Consider the following 14,646-nt stretch of genomic DNA (forward strand, 5'->3'; position numbering starts at 1 on the left):
TGTATTAAAACTAAAAAACAACCTTCTTTTGGGGAGGAAGGCCAGTAAATGAAAGGTTGCTGAATCGAATCGCTGAGCTGAAAAGTAAAAATATATCTTTCTACCCCTGAACAAGGCACTGTTCCCCCAGTAGGCCGTCATTGTAAATAAAAATGCGTTCTTAACTGACTTGCCTAGTTAAATCAATTTAAAAAACACAATTGAAGTCGGAAGTTTACATTAACCTTAGCCAAATCCATTTGAACTCAGTTTTTCACAATTCCTGAGATTTAATGCTAGTAATAATTCCCTGTTTTAGGTCAGTTAGGATCACCACTTTATTTTAAGAATGTGAAATGTCAGAATAATAGTAGAGAGTGATTTATTTCAGCTTTTATTTCTTTCATCACATTCCCAGTGGGTCAGAAGTTTACATACACTCAATTAGTATTTGTTTGCATTGCCTTTAAATTGTTTAACTTGGGTCAAACATTTTGGGTAGCCTTCCACAAGCTTCCCACAATAAGTTGAGTGAATTTTGGCCCATACCTCCTAACAGAGCTGGTGTAACTGAGTCAGGATTGTAGGCCTCCTTGCTCTATAGGATTGTGGTCAGGGTATGTGATGGCCACTCCAATACCTTGACTTTGTTGTCCTTAAGCCATTTGCCACAACTTTGGAAGTATCCTTGGGGTCATCGTCCATTTGGAAGACCCATTTGCGACCAGGCTTTAACCTCCTGACTGATGTCTTGATGCTTCAATATATCTACATAATTTTCTTTCCTCATGATGCCATCGATTTTGTGAAGTGCACCAGTCCCTCCTGCAGCAAAGCACCTCCCCACAACATGATGCTGCCACCCCCGTGCTTCACAGTTGGGATGGTGTTCTTCAGCTTGCAAGTCTCCCCCTTTTTCCTCCAAACATTACGATGGTTTTTATGGCCAAACAGTTCTATTTTTGTTTCATCAGACCAGAGGACATTTCTCCAAAAAGTACGAGTTTGTCCCGATTTGCAGTTGCAAACAGTAGTCTGACTTTTTTATGGTGATTTTGAAGCAGTGGCTTTTTCCTTGCTGAGCGGCCTTTCAGGTTATGTCGCCATATAGGACTCGTTTTACTGTGGATATAGATACTTTTGTACCTGTTTCCTCCAGCATAAAACTTCTGACTTCAACTGTAAGTATTCAGACCCTTTGCTTTGAGGTGCAGGTGCATCCTGTTTCCATTGATCTTCCTTGATGTTTCTACAACTTGATTGAAATCCACCTGTGGTGAGTTCAATTGATTGGACATGTTTTGGAAAGGCACACACCTTTCTATATAAGGTCACACAGTTGACAGTGCATGTCAGAGCAAAAACTAAGCCATGAGGTTGAAGGAATTGTCCGTAGAGGTCCGAGACAGGATTGTGTCGAGGCACAGATCAAAAAATGTCTGTATCATTGATGGTCCCCAAGAACACAGTGGCCTCCATTCTTAAATGGAAGAAATTTGGAACCAACAAGACTCTTCCTAGAGCTGGCAGCCCGGCCAAACTGAGCAATCGGGGGAGAAGGGCCTTGGTCAGGGAGGTGAACAAGAACCTGATGGTCACTCTGACACAAGCTCCAGAGCTCCACAAAGGAAATGGGAGAACCTTTCAGAAGGACAACCATCTCTGCAGCACTCCACCAATCAGGCCTTTATGGTAGAGTGGTCAGACGGAAGTCACTCCTCAGTAAAAGGCACATGACAGACTGCTTGGAGTTTGCCAAAAGGCACTTAAAGGACTCTAAGACCATGAGAATATTCTGTGGTCTGATGAAACCAAGGTTGAACTCTTTGCCCTGAATGCCAAGTGTTATGTCTGGAGGAAACCTGGCACCATCCCTACGGTGAAGCATGGTGGTGGCAGCATCATGCTGTGGGGATGTTTTTCAGCAGAAGGGACTGGGAGACTATTCAAGATCGAGGGAAAGATGAACGGAGCAAAGTACAGAGATCCTTAATGAACACCTGCTCCAGAGTGTTCTGGACCTCAGACTGGGACGAATGTTCGCCTTCCAACAGGGCAACGACCCTAAGCACACAGCCAAAACAACGCAGGAGTGGTTTCTGTGTCCTTGAGTGGCCCAGCCAGAGCCTGGACTTGAAACCAATGGAGAATCTCTGGAGAGACCTGAAAATAGCTGTGCAGTGACTCTCCCCATCCAACCTGACAGAGCTTGAAAGAATCTGCAGAGAAGAATGGGAGAAACTGCCCAAATGCAGGTATGCCAAGCTTGTAGCGTCATACCCTAAGAAGACTCAAGGCTAATCACTGCAAAAAGTGCTTCAACAAAGTACTGAGTAAAAGATCTGAATACAAACAGTGGGGCAAAAAAGTATTTAGTCAGCCACCAATTGTGCAAGTTCTCCCACTTAAAAAGATGAGAGGCCTGTAATTTTCATCATAGGTACACTTCAACTATGACAGACAAAATGAGAAAAAAAATCCAGAAAAATCACATTGTAGGATTTTTAATGAATTTATTTGCAGATTATGGTGGAAAATAAGTATTTTGTTAATAACAAAAGTTTATCTCAATACTTTGTTGTCATTGCCAACAAAGGGTATATAACAAAGGTCAAACATTTTCTGTAAGTCTTCACAAGGTTTTCACACACTGTTGCTGGTATTTTGGCCCATTCCTCCATGCAGATCTCCTCTAGAGCAGTGATGTTTTGGGGCTGTTGCTGGGCAACACGGACTTTCAACTCCCTCCAAAGATTTTCTATGGGGTTGAGATCTGGAGACTGGCTAGTCCACTCCAGGACCTTGAAATGCTTCTTACGAAGCCACTCCTTCGTTGCCCGGGCGGTGTGTTTGGGATCATTGTCATGCTGAAAGACCCAGCCACGTTTCATCTTCAATGACCTTTCTGATGGAAGGAGGTTTTCACTCAAAATCTCACGATACATGGCCCCATTCATTCTTTCCTTTATACGGATGAGTCGTCCTGGTCCCTTTGCAGAAAAACAGCCCCAAAGCATGATGTTTCCACCCCCATGCTTCACAGTAGGTATGGTGTTCTTTGGATGCAACTCAGCATTCTTTGTTTCTTTGTCCTCCAAACACAACCAGTTGAGTTTTTACCAAAAAGTTTGATTTTGGTTTCATCTGACCATATGACATTCTCCCAATCTTCTTCTGGATCATCCAAATGCTCTCTAGCAAACTTCAGACGGGCCTGGACATGTACTGGCTTAAGCAGGGGGACACGTCTGGCACTGCAGGTTTTGATTCCCTGGCTGTGTAGTGTGTTACTGATGGTAGGCTTTGTTACTTTGGTCCCAGCTCTCTGCAGGTCATTCACTAGGTCCCCCCCGTGTGGTTCTGGGATTTTTGCTCACCGTTCTTGTGATCATTTTGACCCCACGGGGTGAGATCTTGCGTGGAGCCCCAGATCGAGGGAGATTATCAGTGGTTTGTATGTCTTCCATTTCCAAATAATTGCTCCCACAGTTGATTTCTTCAAACCAAGCTGCTTACCTATTGCAGATTCAGTCTTCCCAGCCTGGTGCAGGTCTACAATTTTGTTTCTGGTGTCCTTTGACAGCTCTTTGGTCTTGGCCATAGTGGAGTTTGGAGTGTGACTGTTTGAGGTTGTGGACAGGTGTCTTTTTATACTGATAACAAGTTCAAACAGGTGCCATTAATACAGGTAACGAGTGGAGGACAGAGGAGCCTCTTAAAGAAGCTGTTACAGGTCTGTGAGAGGCAGAAATCTTGCTTGTTTGTAGGTGACCAAATACTTATTTTCACCATAATAATACTGGAAAAAGTGAAAGCTTCTGAATACTTTCCGAATGCACTGTAGGACACAGACACAAGGAACTCTAACATAACACAGGAAATATGAACAATACATTAAATCAAATGAACAGAACTTCTACCTCATGAGTCTTGCTAACATTCATGTGCACTATAAACATTGCGTCCACTCATAGCAGGCTAATAAATGGTTGGCTAAATGAAAATATATCGTATGCCTATTAAATATGAAACAAATGTCTACGTGTTGCAATAAACTGTATGGGGATGGAACGAAGAAATGCTCCAGAAGACGTCATACTTTCTGTGTACCTATGGAAGGGGTGAGAACCATGAGCCTCCTAGGTTTTGTATTGATATCGATGTACCCAGAGAACTGAAAATCGCTGTTCTCTGGCTACACCATGGTGCTACCATAGAGGGTGCTGTTGAGGCTACTGTAGACCTTCATTGCAAAACTGGGTTTTTTAATCAGTTATTTGGTGACGTGAATATACACTAATATATATATAAAAGTATGTGGACCAATTAATGGATTCGGCTATTATATAAAATCGAGTACACAGCCATGCAATCTCCATAGACAAACATTGGCAGTTGAATGGCCTTACTGAAGTGACTTTCAACATGGTACCACCTTTCCAACAAGCCAGTTCGTCAAATTTCTGCCCTGCTAGAGCTGCTCCGGTCAACTGTAAGTGCTGTTATTGTGAGGTGGAAATGTCTAGGAACAACAACTCAGCTGCGAAGTGGTAGGCCAGACAAGCTCAAAGACCGGGACCGCCGAATGTTGAAGCGCGTAATGCGTAAAAATCGCCTGTCTCCGGTTGCAACATTCACAGCCGAGTTCCAAACTGTCTCTGGAAGCAACGTCAGCACCAGAACTGTTCATCGGGAGCTTCAAGCAATGGGTTTCCATGGCCGAGCAGCCGTTCACCATGTGCATAAGTTCACCATGTGCAATGCCAAACGTTGGCTGGAGTGGTGTAAAGCTCGCCGTCATTGGGGACTTGAGCAGTGGAAATGCGTTCTCGGAATGGATGAATCACACTTCATCTGGCAGTCTGACAGACAAATCTGGGTTTGGTGGATGCTAGGAGAACACTACCTGCCCAATGCATAGTGCCAACTGTAAAGGAGGAGGAATAATGTTCTGGGGCTGTTTTTTTTTCTTCTTTTCACTGTTCCAGTGAAGGGAAATCCTAACACTACAGCATACAATGATATTCTGAACTTCGTAGCAACAGTTTGGGCAAGGCCCCTTCCTGTTTCATCATGATAATGCCCCTGTGCACAAAGCGATGTCTAACCCCATCAAACACCTTTGCTATGATTTGGAACGCTGACTGCGAGCCAGGCCTAATCGGCCAACATCAGTGCCCGACCTCACTAATGAACTTGTAGCTGAATTGAAGCAAGTCCCAGCAGCAATGTTCCAACATCTAGTGGAAAGCCTTCACAGTGGGAGGCTGTTATAGCAGCAAATGAGTGACCGACTCCATGATTTTGGAATGAGATGTTCGACGAGCAGCTGTCCACATACTTTTGGTAGTATAGTGAATTTAATAACTTTTTAATGTTTCACTTTTTATTTCTCTTAAATTCACTGAGTAGAATGGTCCTCTCCTTCCTCTTCTGAGGAGCCTCCATTGTTGCCATTTGATTTTGTGATTTGATGTTCCAAACATATTGCTCACTATATGTCTGCTGCAGAGACAAGCCATAATAAACTAGTTTTGAAAACATGTTGGCGAACTATAATTTTTTTGTAAATATGGAGACCAAGTTATAGGATGAAAAATACCAGCGTATTGACGCAGGTACATCCGACTAGCGCTAGCTAACGCTAACTTTTTACAAATCAATACTTGCAGTCAAAGTATCTATATGATATTGGTCAAAGTAATATTGCGATATGTAACTAACATTTTTTCCCCACCCATCACTAATGGTTATGATGTTGATGACAAACTATATATTATGATAATAAATGCAATATACCTGCTGCAATCCTGACCGAAAACAGTCAGAACAAAGTTCTGTGATATTCATAAATTGAGTTGAATTTGAGGTACAGTCGATTGACGTGTGTTACAGCTTCCAAGGGGCTAACCGATGCGGCCCACTTCTGTTACCTGATGGCCCAGGTTGGTTTGGGGGTGTTCACCAAAAAGAGCACCAAAATGGTTCTAATCGGCTCAAATCACAGGTTAGACATCTGCTGCTCTGTCCCTTTCTCACTTGTTGGCCGTTGTGGAAATGTCTTGCCTACTACTTAAGCTGCTTACTCTGTAGTAATCAGACTACATACTACATATTGCGTTGATTCCCGCCATTCGTTAATTTGGGAATATCGCGTCCCCTCAGCTGATTATCAGCTGTTGTCAAACACATTTGAGGCTCGAAAGACTATTCTCTTCCTCAATGGTGCACAGCGAATTCTACTAGATGAATAGCTGAAATGAGTATGACATACTGGCATTTAACACATACTCAATTTTTGACATTTCACAATGTAAAACAATCTTTTTTCACATACCCAAAATGCCTATTATTTAGAATGCAGGTATGGATATTTGGACACGGACAGTCAGTTCTCACTCTCACACACACCTCTGTTTTTGCTGCCACACTGTGGAACAAACTCACAGGCATATAATCTTACATAGAAATATGAACTTTCATGCATATGGCATACAAAGGCTTTAATGACCTCTTTCTTGCTAGTCTGTCATTCTTCCAGTTTGCCTCTAACGAAGCGATCCAGAGGACGGAGGCATATGAGTATGCCCAGTCTCTGGGTTCCCAGCCCTGCTCCCTGCCCAACTTCCAGGTGAGTACACACACACACATCTGAACTTGAGCACACGCCATAGACATACCTCCTGAAGCTTTCCCCCTATGATCTTACAGAAATGGACTGAATGGTCATCTAGAGATGCTGTATAGCATGGCAGTAGCTGCATAGAAATGTCTTCTAGTCATTCTATTTTTATGAGTAGTGCCGTCTGATCCCAGTTCTCCGAATTTAAGTAAAACCCTGATGTGAAAGGCTGAAACGCATTGGTTTTATCATTAAATAAACATTTTGATCAACTTCCACTGCCCTCCAAGAGATGCTGAATTTCCTCTTCACTCCTAATGTAAGTGAATGTGCCCGGCCTCTGTGCGATGAAATCAGCTATCATGACCTTCGACCTTTCTTCCTCCCGTCTCCCTCTAGGTGTTCAAGCTGATCTATGCGTGTCGCCTGGCCGAGGCCGGGCTGTGTGCTCAGGCCTTCCATTACTGTGAGGTTATCTCCAGGAGCGTGCTCATGCAGCCGTCCTACCACTCTCCTGTGTTCACCAGTCAGCTGATGCAGGTAGACACACATGTGCGCGCACACACACCCACATATAATCGCTCTCACAACACGCACACAAGGGCACTGTCAACACACATGTACTTACTCACTCATACTTGCACACAAATACAAACGTGCGTGCGCGCACACACTCATTCATACACGCAGTCTCTCACTCACTCACTCACTCACTCTCACATACCTATATCTTAGGTGTTGATTGTTACTATGTGTGAGAATTTTGAATGTCTGGTCTGCTGTTAATTGTAGATGTCTGAGAAGATGCGATTCTTCGATCCACAACTGAAGGAGAAGGCAGATCAGGAGCTCTTCAACGAGCCAGAGTGGCTGATTAATCTGAGACAGCTGGATGGACAGATGAGGGTGTGTGTTTTATTAATGTGTATGAGAAACCTATTCATGTTGTTGTAGGTGTCTGTAACTGACTGGGCTGTTATTTTTTCCCCCCCATAGACTGGAGTGATTGCATACAATGCAGACAGGGCTACTCCTCAGCAGTATGACTGCAGCACCCCCAATTCTGAGTTAGATCAGACCAGCCCGCCTGAGCCATATGCCCAGCCTCTGGACATGGTTGGCCACACCTCTGACAACCCTCTGATGACATCACTCATGCCCGGACCACCTCAGCAAGGGGTGCAGCTGATGCCTCCAGGTGAGCAACAAGCCCACCTTGTAACACGATAGGTGTGTGTTTGTTCATGCATGTTTTAGAACTTGTTGACTCCTAATCAATGCAATGACCAATGTCCCATAGCAATTCACAAATATAAGCAGCCACCACTAAACACACAAACCTTCTCCTCCCATCTAGCTCCCCCAACTATCCTCCAGGACGGAATGGTCTCCCAGCCGCCACACCCCAATGAGGGGGTCCAGTTCTACCCAGTACCCCCCAGTCTCCCTGGACCACCTGGCCAGATCCCTTTATCAGGGTTCCCTCCCCAAGGCTCTGGCTTTGTACAACCTTACCAACCCCAGCAGCCCCAACCGGACAAAAAGGACATGTTTCCTGGAGCTCAGCACCAGCAGATGGCGCCACCACAGCATCAGCAACAGATGATGCCCCCGCAAATGCAGCAGCCACAAAAGATGCCCTCTGACAATTATCAGCCGACGGGTCCACCGGAACTACAGCCTCCTCCCATGTCCACCTCTCCACAGAGGAACACCTTCACGCCTCAGATGGACTTCTATGACCAAATGGCTCACATGGTGTGTGTGTTACGAGCATTCAGCCTTGTTGGAATAGTTTGAGGAGATATGCTGATACCACTAACTCTTGTCTTGTTTGCACAGGGCCCAGGAAGAAGATCCAGGACTACTTCACAGTCCTCAATGCAAATGGTAGGGTGTGTGCATGCGTGTGTGTCAGATCACTGTTACCTTTGGCAGTGTGTGTGCATGTGTTTGTCTGACTGGCTCTGTTTTGTCTGCAGCAGCCTCCAGGTCGCCGCTCCCGCACCATCTCGGAATCTTCCACACACTCTGGAGGACGAGAGAGGAGCAACTCGGCAGCCAAGCAGTCCTCTCCGCCTCCACCCTCCATCCCTGAGCAGGCCAAGAAGGACTCACCTAAAAAGGTTATGCAGACACACACACTACGTATTGTGTCCCTTTCACACACAATCCCACACACACCGCAGTTACTTTTTATTATTACCCCAATGGCCTTGTGGTTAGTGTCCATCCTGAGATTGGAATGTTGTGAGTTCAGCATTAAGGAGATAGATTGTGGGTTAGGCCCTGTGATAGACTAGCGTCCTGTCCAGGGGGTGTACTTGTACACCAAGCTGCCTCACGCTACAGGGGCAGGAGTCTATGTGCCGTTCCGGCTGGTATAAGCCAAGTCTCATGCAAGGCTACTTACTTACTTAAAACTACTATTACTTTGAATTTTGTAGCTATCAATTGTCCCGTTAGCAATCGCCCAGAATAGCTATTTTTTTATATAGGCTACTTATAGTAATTATTGATATCAGCAAAATGTCTTTGATTGGTGGTTGGTGTCGGTTATTTTCGATTTATCATTTCAGCTCTTACACACACACACATATATAAATCATTCTGTAACCATTTCTGATTTTATTTTTCTCTCTCACAGGGAGGGGGGGGTGGGGGTGGCGGTTGGCTCAACTGGCTCTATAGGAAGGGGAAGAATGAAGCCCACCTTCCGGATGACAAAAACAAATCTGTAAGTCAACTCTTCGACACTCCTTGTTTTCCAGTCATTTTTGTACATACTCTTCCTTACTACTCTACTGAGTCCTGTCTGTAAAAGCTCACAGTTTATACATGGCAGTGTGGTCAGTATGTGTGTGTGTGTGTGTGTGTATTGGAGCTGATGAGTATCTTCAGTTGACTGGTCTGTTCTGTCAGATTGTCTGGGACGAGAAGAAACAGAAATGGGTCAACTTGGATGAGCCAGAGGAGGAGGTTAGTTTTTTTGTGTGCGTGCGTTCCAGCCATTATGATTAGCATGCCTATATGTATTGTTGTTTTTATTAGTCCTCATTAGGGATGTTAATGGTTATCTGTTAATCGGTAGCTGGCAAAACTTAATTCGACCGGTCATGCTTATCGGTCTATAGGTTAATTTGCATAAATTAATGGTTTAAATTGCAGCATGTATTTTCTGTTAGTCTTCATGTATCTTATTTATCATACACGTACAGCTACAGAGCCTAGTTTGAAGAGCAGAATAGCCTATCGCCTGTCAGACAGCTCAACAGCAGCTCCTCAAAAAGCTGGTACTGGAGTGAAATGTATGCATTTATAAGCCCAGTCACTGCGCAACAAATAACAATTTGAAATGCAATCACATGTTAAACTTTGCAATGTGCGTTTGAGGCAGTATAGTGGTTTGAAACCTATTTTACTTTACTTCAAATAATGAAGCATGTCTTACCTTGCTTCAAAGTAGCCTAGCCAAAATCCATCAATCAAAAAGTTAGACTTCTACATGCCAATGGCACAATCCTGGTTGTATTAGCAACTCCACCTAGTTGTTGCATCTTTAGAATCCAGCTCTTTCTAAGTTTCTAACATATTTTCATCTCTGTCACATACGGAACCGCTCGCATTAGGTGCTCTGTTCAGAACAGTGTTTTTATCTCTGTCACATACGGAACCGCTCGCATTAGGTGCTCTGTTCAGAACAGTGTTTTCATCTTTGTCACATACGGAACCGCTCGCATTAGGTGCTCTGTTCAGAACAGGGTTTTTATCTCTGTCACATACGGAACCGCTCGCATTAGGTGCTCTGTTCAGAACAGTGTTTTCATCTTTGTCACATACGGAACCGCTCGCATTAGGTGCTCTGTTTAGAACAGTGTTTTCCCACAAATTGCATTTTGGTAAATGTTTGAAATTGTTTTATTAGCTGCTTCATTACAGGAGTTGCATGTTGAATAATAGGCTATATAGCCTTTTGACTGGAAGACAATAGGCGTGCTATTGTTGCATGCTTCCATTATGCTCTTAATGAAAAACGTCCGCATGCATAGTATTTTCTGTTGATCACATCAAATTACTGTTTGGAAAAAATGTAACCGTTTGTTGACCGTTTAATGAGGGTCGGTTAGTCGGCAGCAACATTTCCCAAAATGTACATTCTTAGTCCTCATAATAAGAGGTTTATATTAATATCCTAGCACGTTTATGACCATCTGTATTTATTCAATATTTTGGTTTATCAACACAGAGATATCTTTGATCCTAATAATAAAGTTGTTGTGTGTTTGTGTCTGTGTAACCAGTACAAGCCCCCTCCTCCTCCTCCCTCGGGTTTCCCTAAGATGCTGGGACCCATACCGGGACAAGGGGGTCCTGGAGGTCCCCCTACTGGTGGGCCGCCTGTCAACATGTTCTCCAGGAGAGCAGGTGAGATTTACACGTGTTGGCATAACGTAAGCAGCCCCTCATTGTGGGTTTTTAGCTGATACAGGTTTTAGATTCAATGCAGTGCTGCAAAACTCTTGCAGCTACATTTCACTTGTGCTGCTGCTCACATGACCAGTGTATCAGGTTTCATTGACTGCTATGGGAGCGCATCACTCCCTGCTCACACTTGGCAACTAGGATATTGTCTGAAGGGAGTATGCTTTGAATTAGCCAGGTGTGTTTGTCACACTCCCAGTTCTAGCAAGTCCTGCATGGCTTGTGAGCATTGTAGAGGGAAATAGAGGCAGGTGCATGATCCTGGCTTTCGGGAATGTGAAGGAAAATAATGATACATGTCACATTGCACTTGAAACCGCTGCAAACCTCTAGGAACCACACTAATAGTGCTTGTCATTTTGGCACGTCAGATTTTCTGGGGGATTTTTTTAGCAGATAAAAAAAATATATGTTCTCACCCATCTCAGGTACAAAGAGCCGCTACGTGGATGTCCTGAACCCAGGTGGACCCCGTGCCAAGCCCGGTGGATCGGCACCTGCCCCGTCAGACTTCTTTGCCCCGTTGGCTCCCATGCCCATGCCAGCCAACCTGTTTGTGCCCGGGGCAGGTATGCTAACCTTTTGAATAAATATATCAATGTACTCTAGCGATGGTCATCATAGGTCTTTGAGTGTGACTGGGTTGGGAATATTAGTTTGTTTGCGTGTTGTTTTGATACCGGTGTGTGAGTGTACAGTATTTGTATTGTAATGTGTTCTCTCCTGTCTGACTCCAGAGGAACAGCAGCCCATGGTGGGTAATGTCCCAGAGACAGGAGAGAACCAGGAACAGAGCGACCCTAACCCCAGTGCTGTGCCACAGGTACCGTATTACACTCCCAGTGATGGTTATAGTTGTGTATAATAGATTTCACACCATAAGACCATCAGATTAGACACACCAATTCAATATCTGCCGAACTGAATTAAGATGTTTGATCTGTCCAGATGTTCAACCCAACATTGTTACCGCCCGGTCCAGTGGGGCCCCCTATTGCCGCTGGGTCCCCGTCAGGAGAGGTAGAAGCATCTCAATCCTCCTAGAGGACTGTAGTACCCCTGCTACTCTATCATAAACCCTCATGCCCCCATTGAAACAAATTACCTTCCACTTTTAACAGTCATCTAGCTTGGTTGAGTGATGATTGGTACGTGCGTGTTTGTTTGTTTGTGGGAGCATGTTTCAACTTCCAGCCTTTATTTTCCTGTGTGGGCCTCATAACCATCCTAACACCTGGGCAGGATGACATGTAAAAGACTCACATTTTCTAATTATGGATCCTCTCCCTAAGATTGTGCATCTTAACATCAGAAATAAATCCTTATTGTTGATATTTTGATTTAAATCTGCTTTTGAGGAGATTATATTAAACTGGGAGTGGATGCAGTTCTTGATCTAATCCATGCACGGGATGATGAAATAATTATGTGGTTTTGTGTTTGTCCGTGTTATTTATTTCCCTTCCCTGCCATCTTTAGCTGTCGCGTTCTAGCTCAATGAGTTCTTTATCACTTGAATTGAGTCCGCATATAAACCAGGTACCTCTAGCTGGGCCTCAATCGCCCCCCACACCCCCACCACATCCCCCACCTCACTTCCTTGCTGCTTAACATTCCATCAGCTGTATCCCCCTGGCTGTCTCAAGCACCACTCTCACCCACTAGCATGCTAGCTAACTTTCAACCGATTGGAGGTAATCAACATCCCTCAGATTTGGAGGAGAATGCAGCCAATTAGAGCTGTTCTGATGGTGTCTCTGACTCAATTTTGAAATGTTAAGATGCTACACTGAACAAAAATATAAACGCAACATGTAAAGTGTTGGTTCCATGTTTAATGAGCTGAAGGATCCCAGAAACGTTCCATATGCACAAAAAGCTTATTTCTCTCAAAAGGTGTGCACATCCCTGTTAGTGAGCATTTCTCTTTTGCCAAGATAATCCATCCACCTAACAGGTGTGGCATATCAAGAAGCTGATTAAACAGCATGATCATTACACTGGTGCACCTTGTGCTGGGGACAATAAAAGGCCACTTTAAAATGTACAGTTTTGTCACACAGCAAAGGGAGCGTGCAATTGGCATGCTGACTGCAGGAATGCCCACCAGAGCTGTTGCCAGATAATTGAATGTTAATTTCTCTACCATATGCTGCCTCAATGTCGTTTTAGATAATTTGGTAGTACGTCCAACCGGCCTCAAAACTGCAGACAACGTGTAACCGCGCCAGCCCAGGACCTCCACACAGGACCAGTCACTTTCAATAGCCACTGGCAAGCTGGAGACGTGCTCTTCATGGATGAATACCAGTTTCAACTGTACTGGGCAGATGGCAGACAGCGTGTATGGCGTCTTGTGGGCGAGCGGTTTGCTGATGTCAACGTTGTGAACAGAGTGCCCCAAGGTGGGGTTATGGTATGAGCAGGCGTAAGCTATGGACAACAAACACAATTGCATTTTATCGATGTCAATTTGAATGCAGAGATACCGTGATGAGATCCTGAGGCCCATTGTCGTGACATTCATCCGCCACCATCAACTCATGTTTCAGCATGATAATGCACGGCCCCATGTCACAAGGATCTGTACACAATTCCTGGAAGCTGAAAATGTCAGTTCTTCCGTGGCCTGCGTAATCACCAGACATGTCACAAATTGAGCATATTTTGGATTCTCTGGATTGACGCATACGACAGTGTTTTCCAGCATCCGCCAATATGCAACAACTTCACACAGCCATTTGAGAGTGGGACAACATTCCACAGGCCACAATCAACAGCCTGATCAACTCTATGCGAAGGAGATGCGCTGCATGAGGCAAATGGTGGTCACACCAGATACTGACTTTATCTGAGCCACGCCCCTACTTAAAAAAAAAAATGTATCTGTGTTCCCAGTCATGTGAAATCCATAAATTAGGGCCTAATTTATTTATATGAACTGTAACTCAGTAAATCTTTGAAATTATTGCATGTTGCGTTTATTTTTGTTCAGTGTATATCACAAATACGATAATACAAAAACTGATAAAAATACCTTTGATTACAAACTAGAGGCATGCTGGAGACTTGCTCCTCCCCCTGGCCTGTTCCCACAGTTACATCATTAACCCAGAAGAGAAAAACCTGGGTCATGTTCATTAGGTACCAAACATTACCTGTACTTGTCCAACAAGAAATGCTCATTTTTGCTTTTCATTGCAAAACTTTTACATTGTGTGCCCTAATGAACACGACAACACTGTGGTCACAGATTGTCCTCTCTGTAGCCATGGGGGAAAGGGGATTATTGCCTTGCCTCACTGCCTAGTTACCATGGTAACTCCTGCATCTATTCCTTCCAGGTGCCCCCGACTCCGCAGCCTCTGCCCCAGGGAGCTCCACCCTCTGGAGGCGTGACGTTCTATAACCCCGCCCAGTTTGCACAGGTAAGTTAGTTGAAAACGGTTAGGCCAAGGTTCCCATTAAGACTTGACACTTATGTCAATGTGTACATTGACATCTGTGGGAAAAATCGAGTATCTCAAGTGAAGTTGTGATGACACCATTTGCATTTAAGGTAA

The 14,646-nt window shown here is 44.3% G+C and overlaps 1 protein-coding gene across 16 annotated transcripts in view; it reads left to right on the top strand.

The window, feature by feature from the left end:
- sec16a (SEC16 homolog A, endoplasmic reticulum export factor) overlaps positions 1-14,646 on the top strand; it is a 73,637-nt gene that overhangs the window by 56,117 nt on the left and 2,874 nt on the right. For 6 of the 16 annotated variants that reach the window (XM_036977742.2, XM_090235086.1, XM_090235085.1 and 3 more), the window contains 15 exons: positions 5,875-5,986; positions 6,505-6,610; positions 7,001-7,141; positions 7,394-7,507; positions 7,598-7,799; positions 7,959-8,359; positions 8,444-8,491; positions 8,584-8,727; positions 9,249-9,338; positions 9,524-9,580; positions 10,903-11,026; positions 11,512-11,652; positions 11,821-11,906; positions 12,032-12,103; positions 14,428-14,511. In XM_036977742.2, the coding sequence (XP_036833637.2) occupies positions 5,875-5,986; positions 6,505-6,610; positions 7,001-7,141; positions 7,394-7,507; positions 7,598-7,799; positions 7,959-8,359; positions 8,444-8,491; positions 8,584-8,727; positions 9,249-9,338; positions 9,524-9,580; positions 10,903-11,026; positions 11,512-11,652; positions 11,821-11,906; positions 12,032-12,103; positions 14,428-14,511 (1,922 nt within the window). The remainder of the gene's footprint in view (positions 1-5,874; positions 5,987-6,504; positions 6,611-7,000; positions 7,142-7,393; positions 7,508-7,597; positions 7,800-7,958; positions 8,360-8,443; positions 8,492-8,583; positions 8,728-9,248; positions 9,339-9,523; positions 9,581-10,902; positions 11,027-11,511; positions 11,653-11,820; positions 11,907-12,031; positions 12,104-14,427; positions 14,512-14,646) is intronic. The other 10 variants (XM_090235082.1, XM_090235088.1, XM_090235081.1 and 7 more) reach the window with 3 other exon arrangements.

The sequence above is a fragment of the Oncorhynchus mykiss genome, chromosome 5 (assembly GCF_057628025.1).
Source record: "Oncorhynchus mykiss isolate SJ-2025 chromosome 5, ASM5762802v1, whole genome shotgun sequence".
NCBI lineage: Eukaryota > Metazoa > Chordata > Actinopteri > Salmoniformes > Salmonidae > Oncorhynchus > Oncorhynchus mykiss.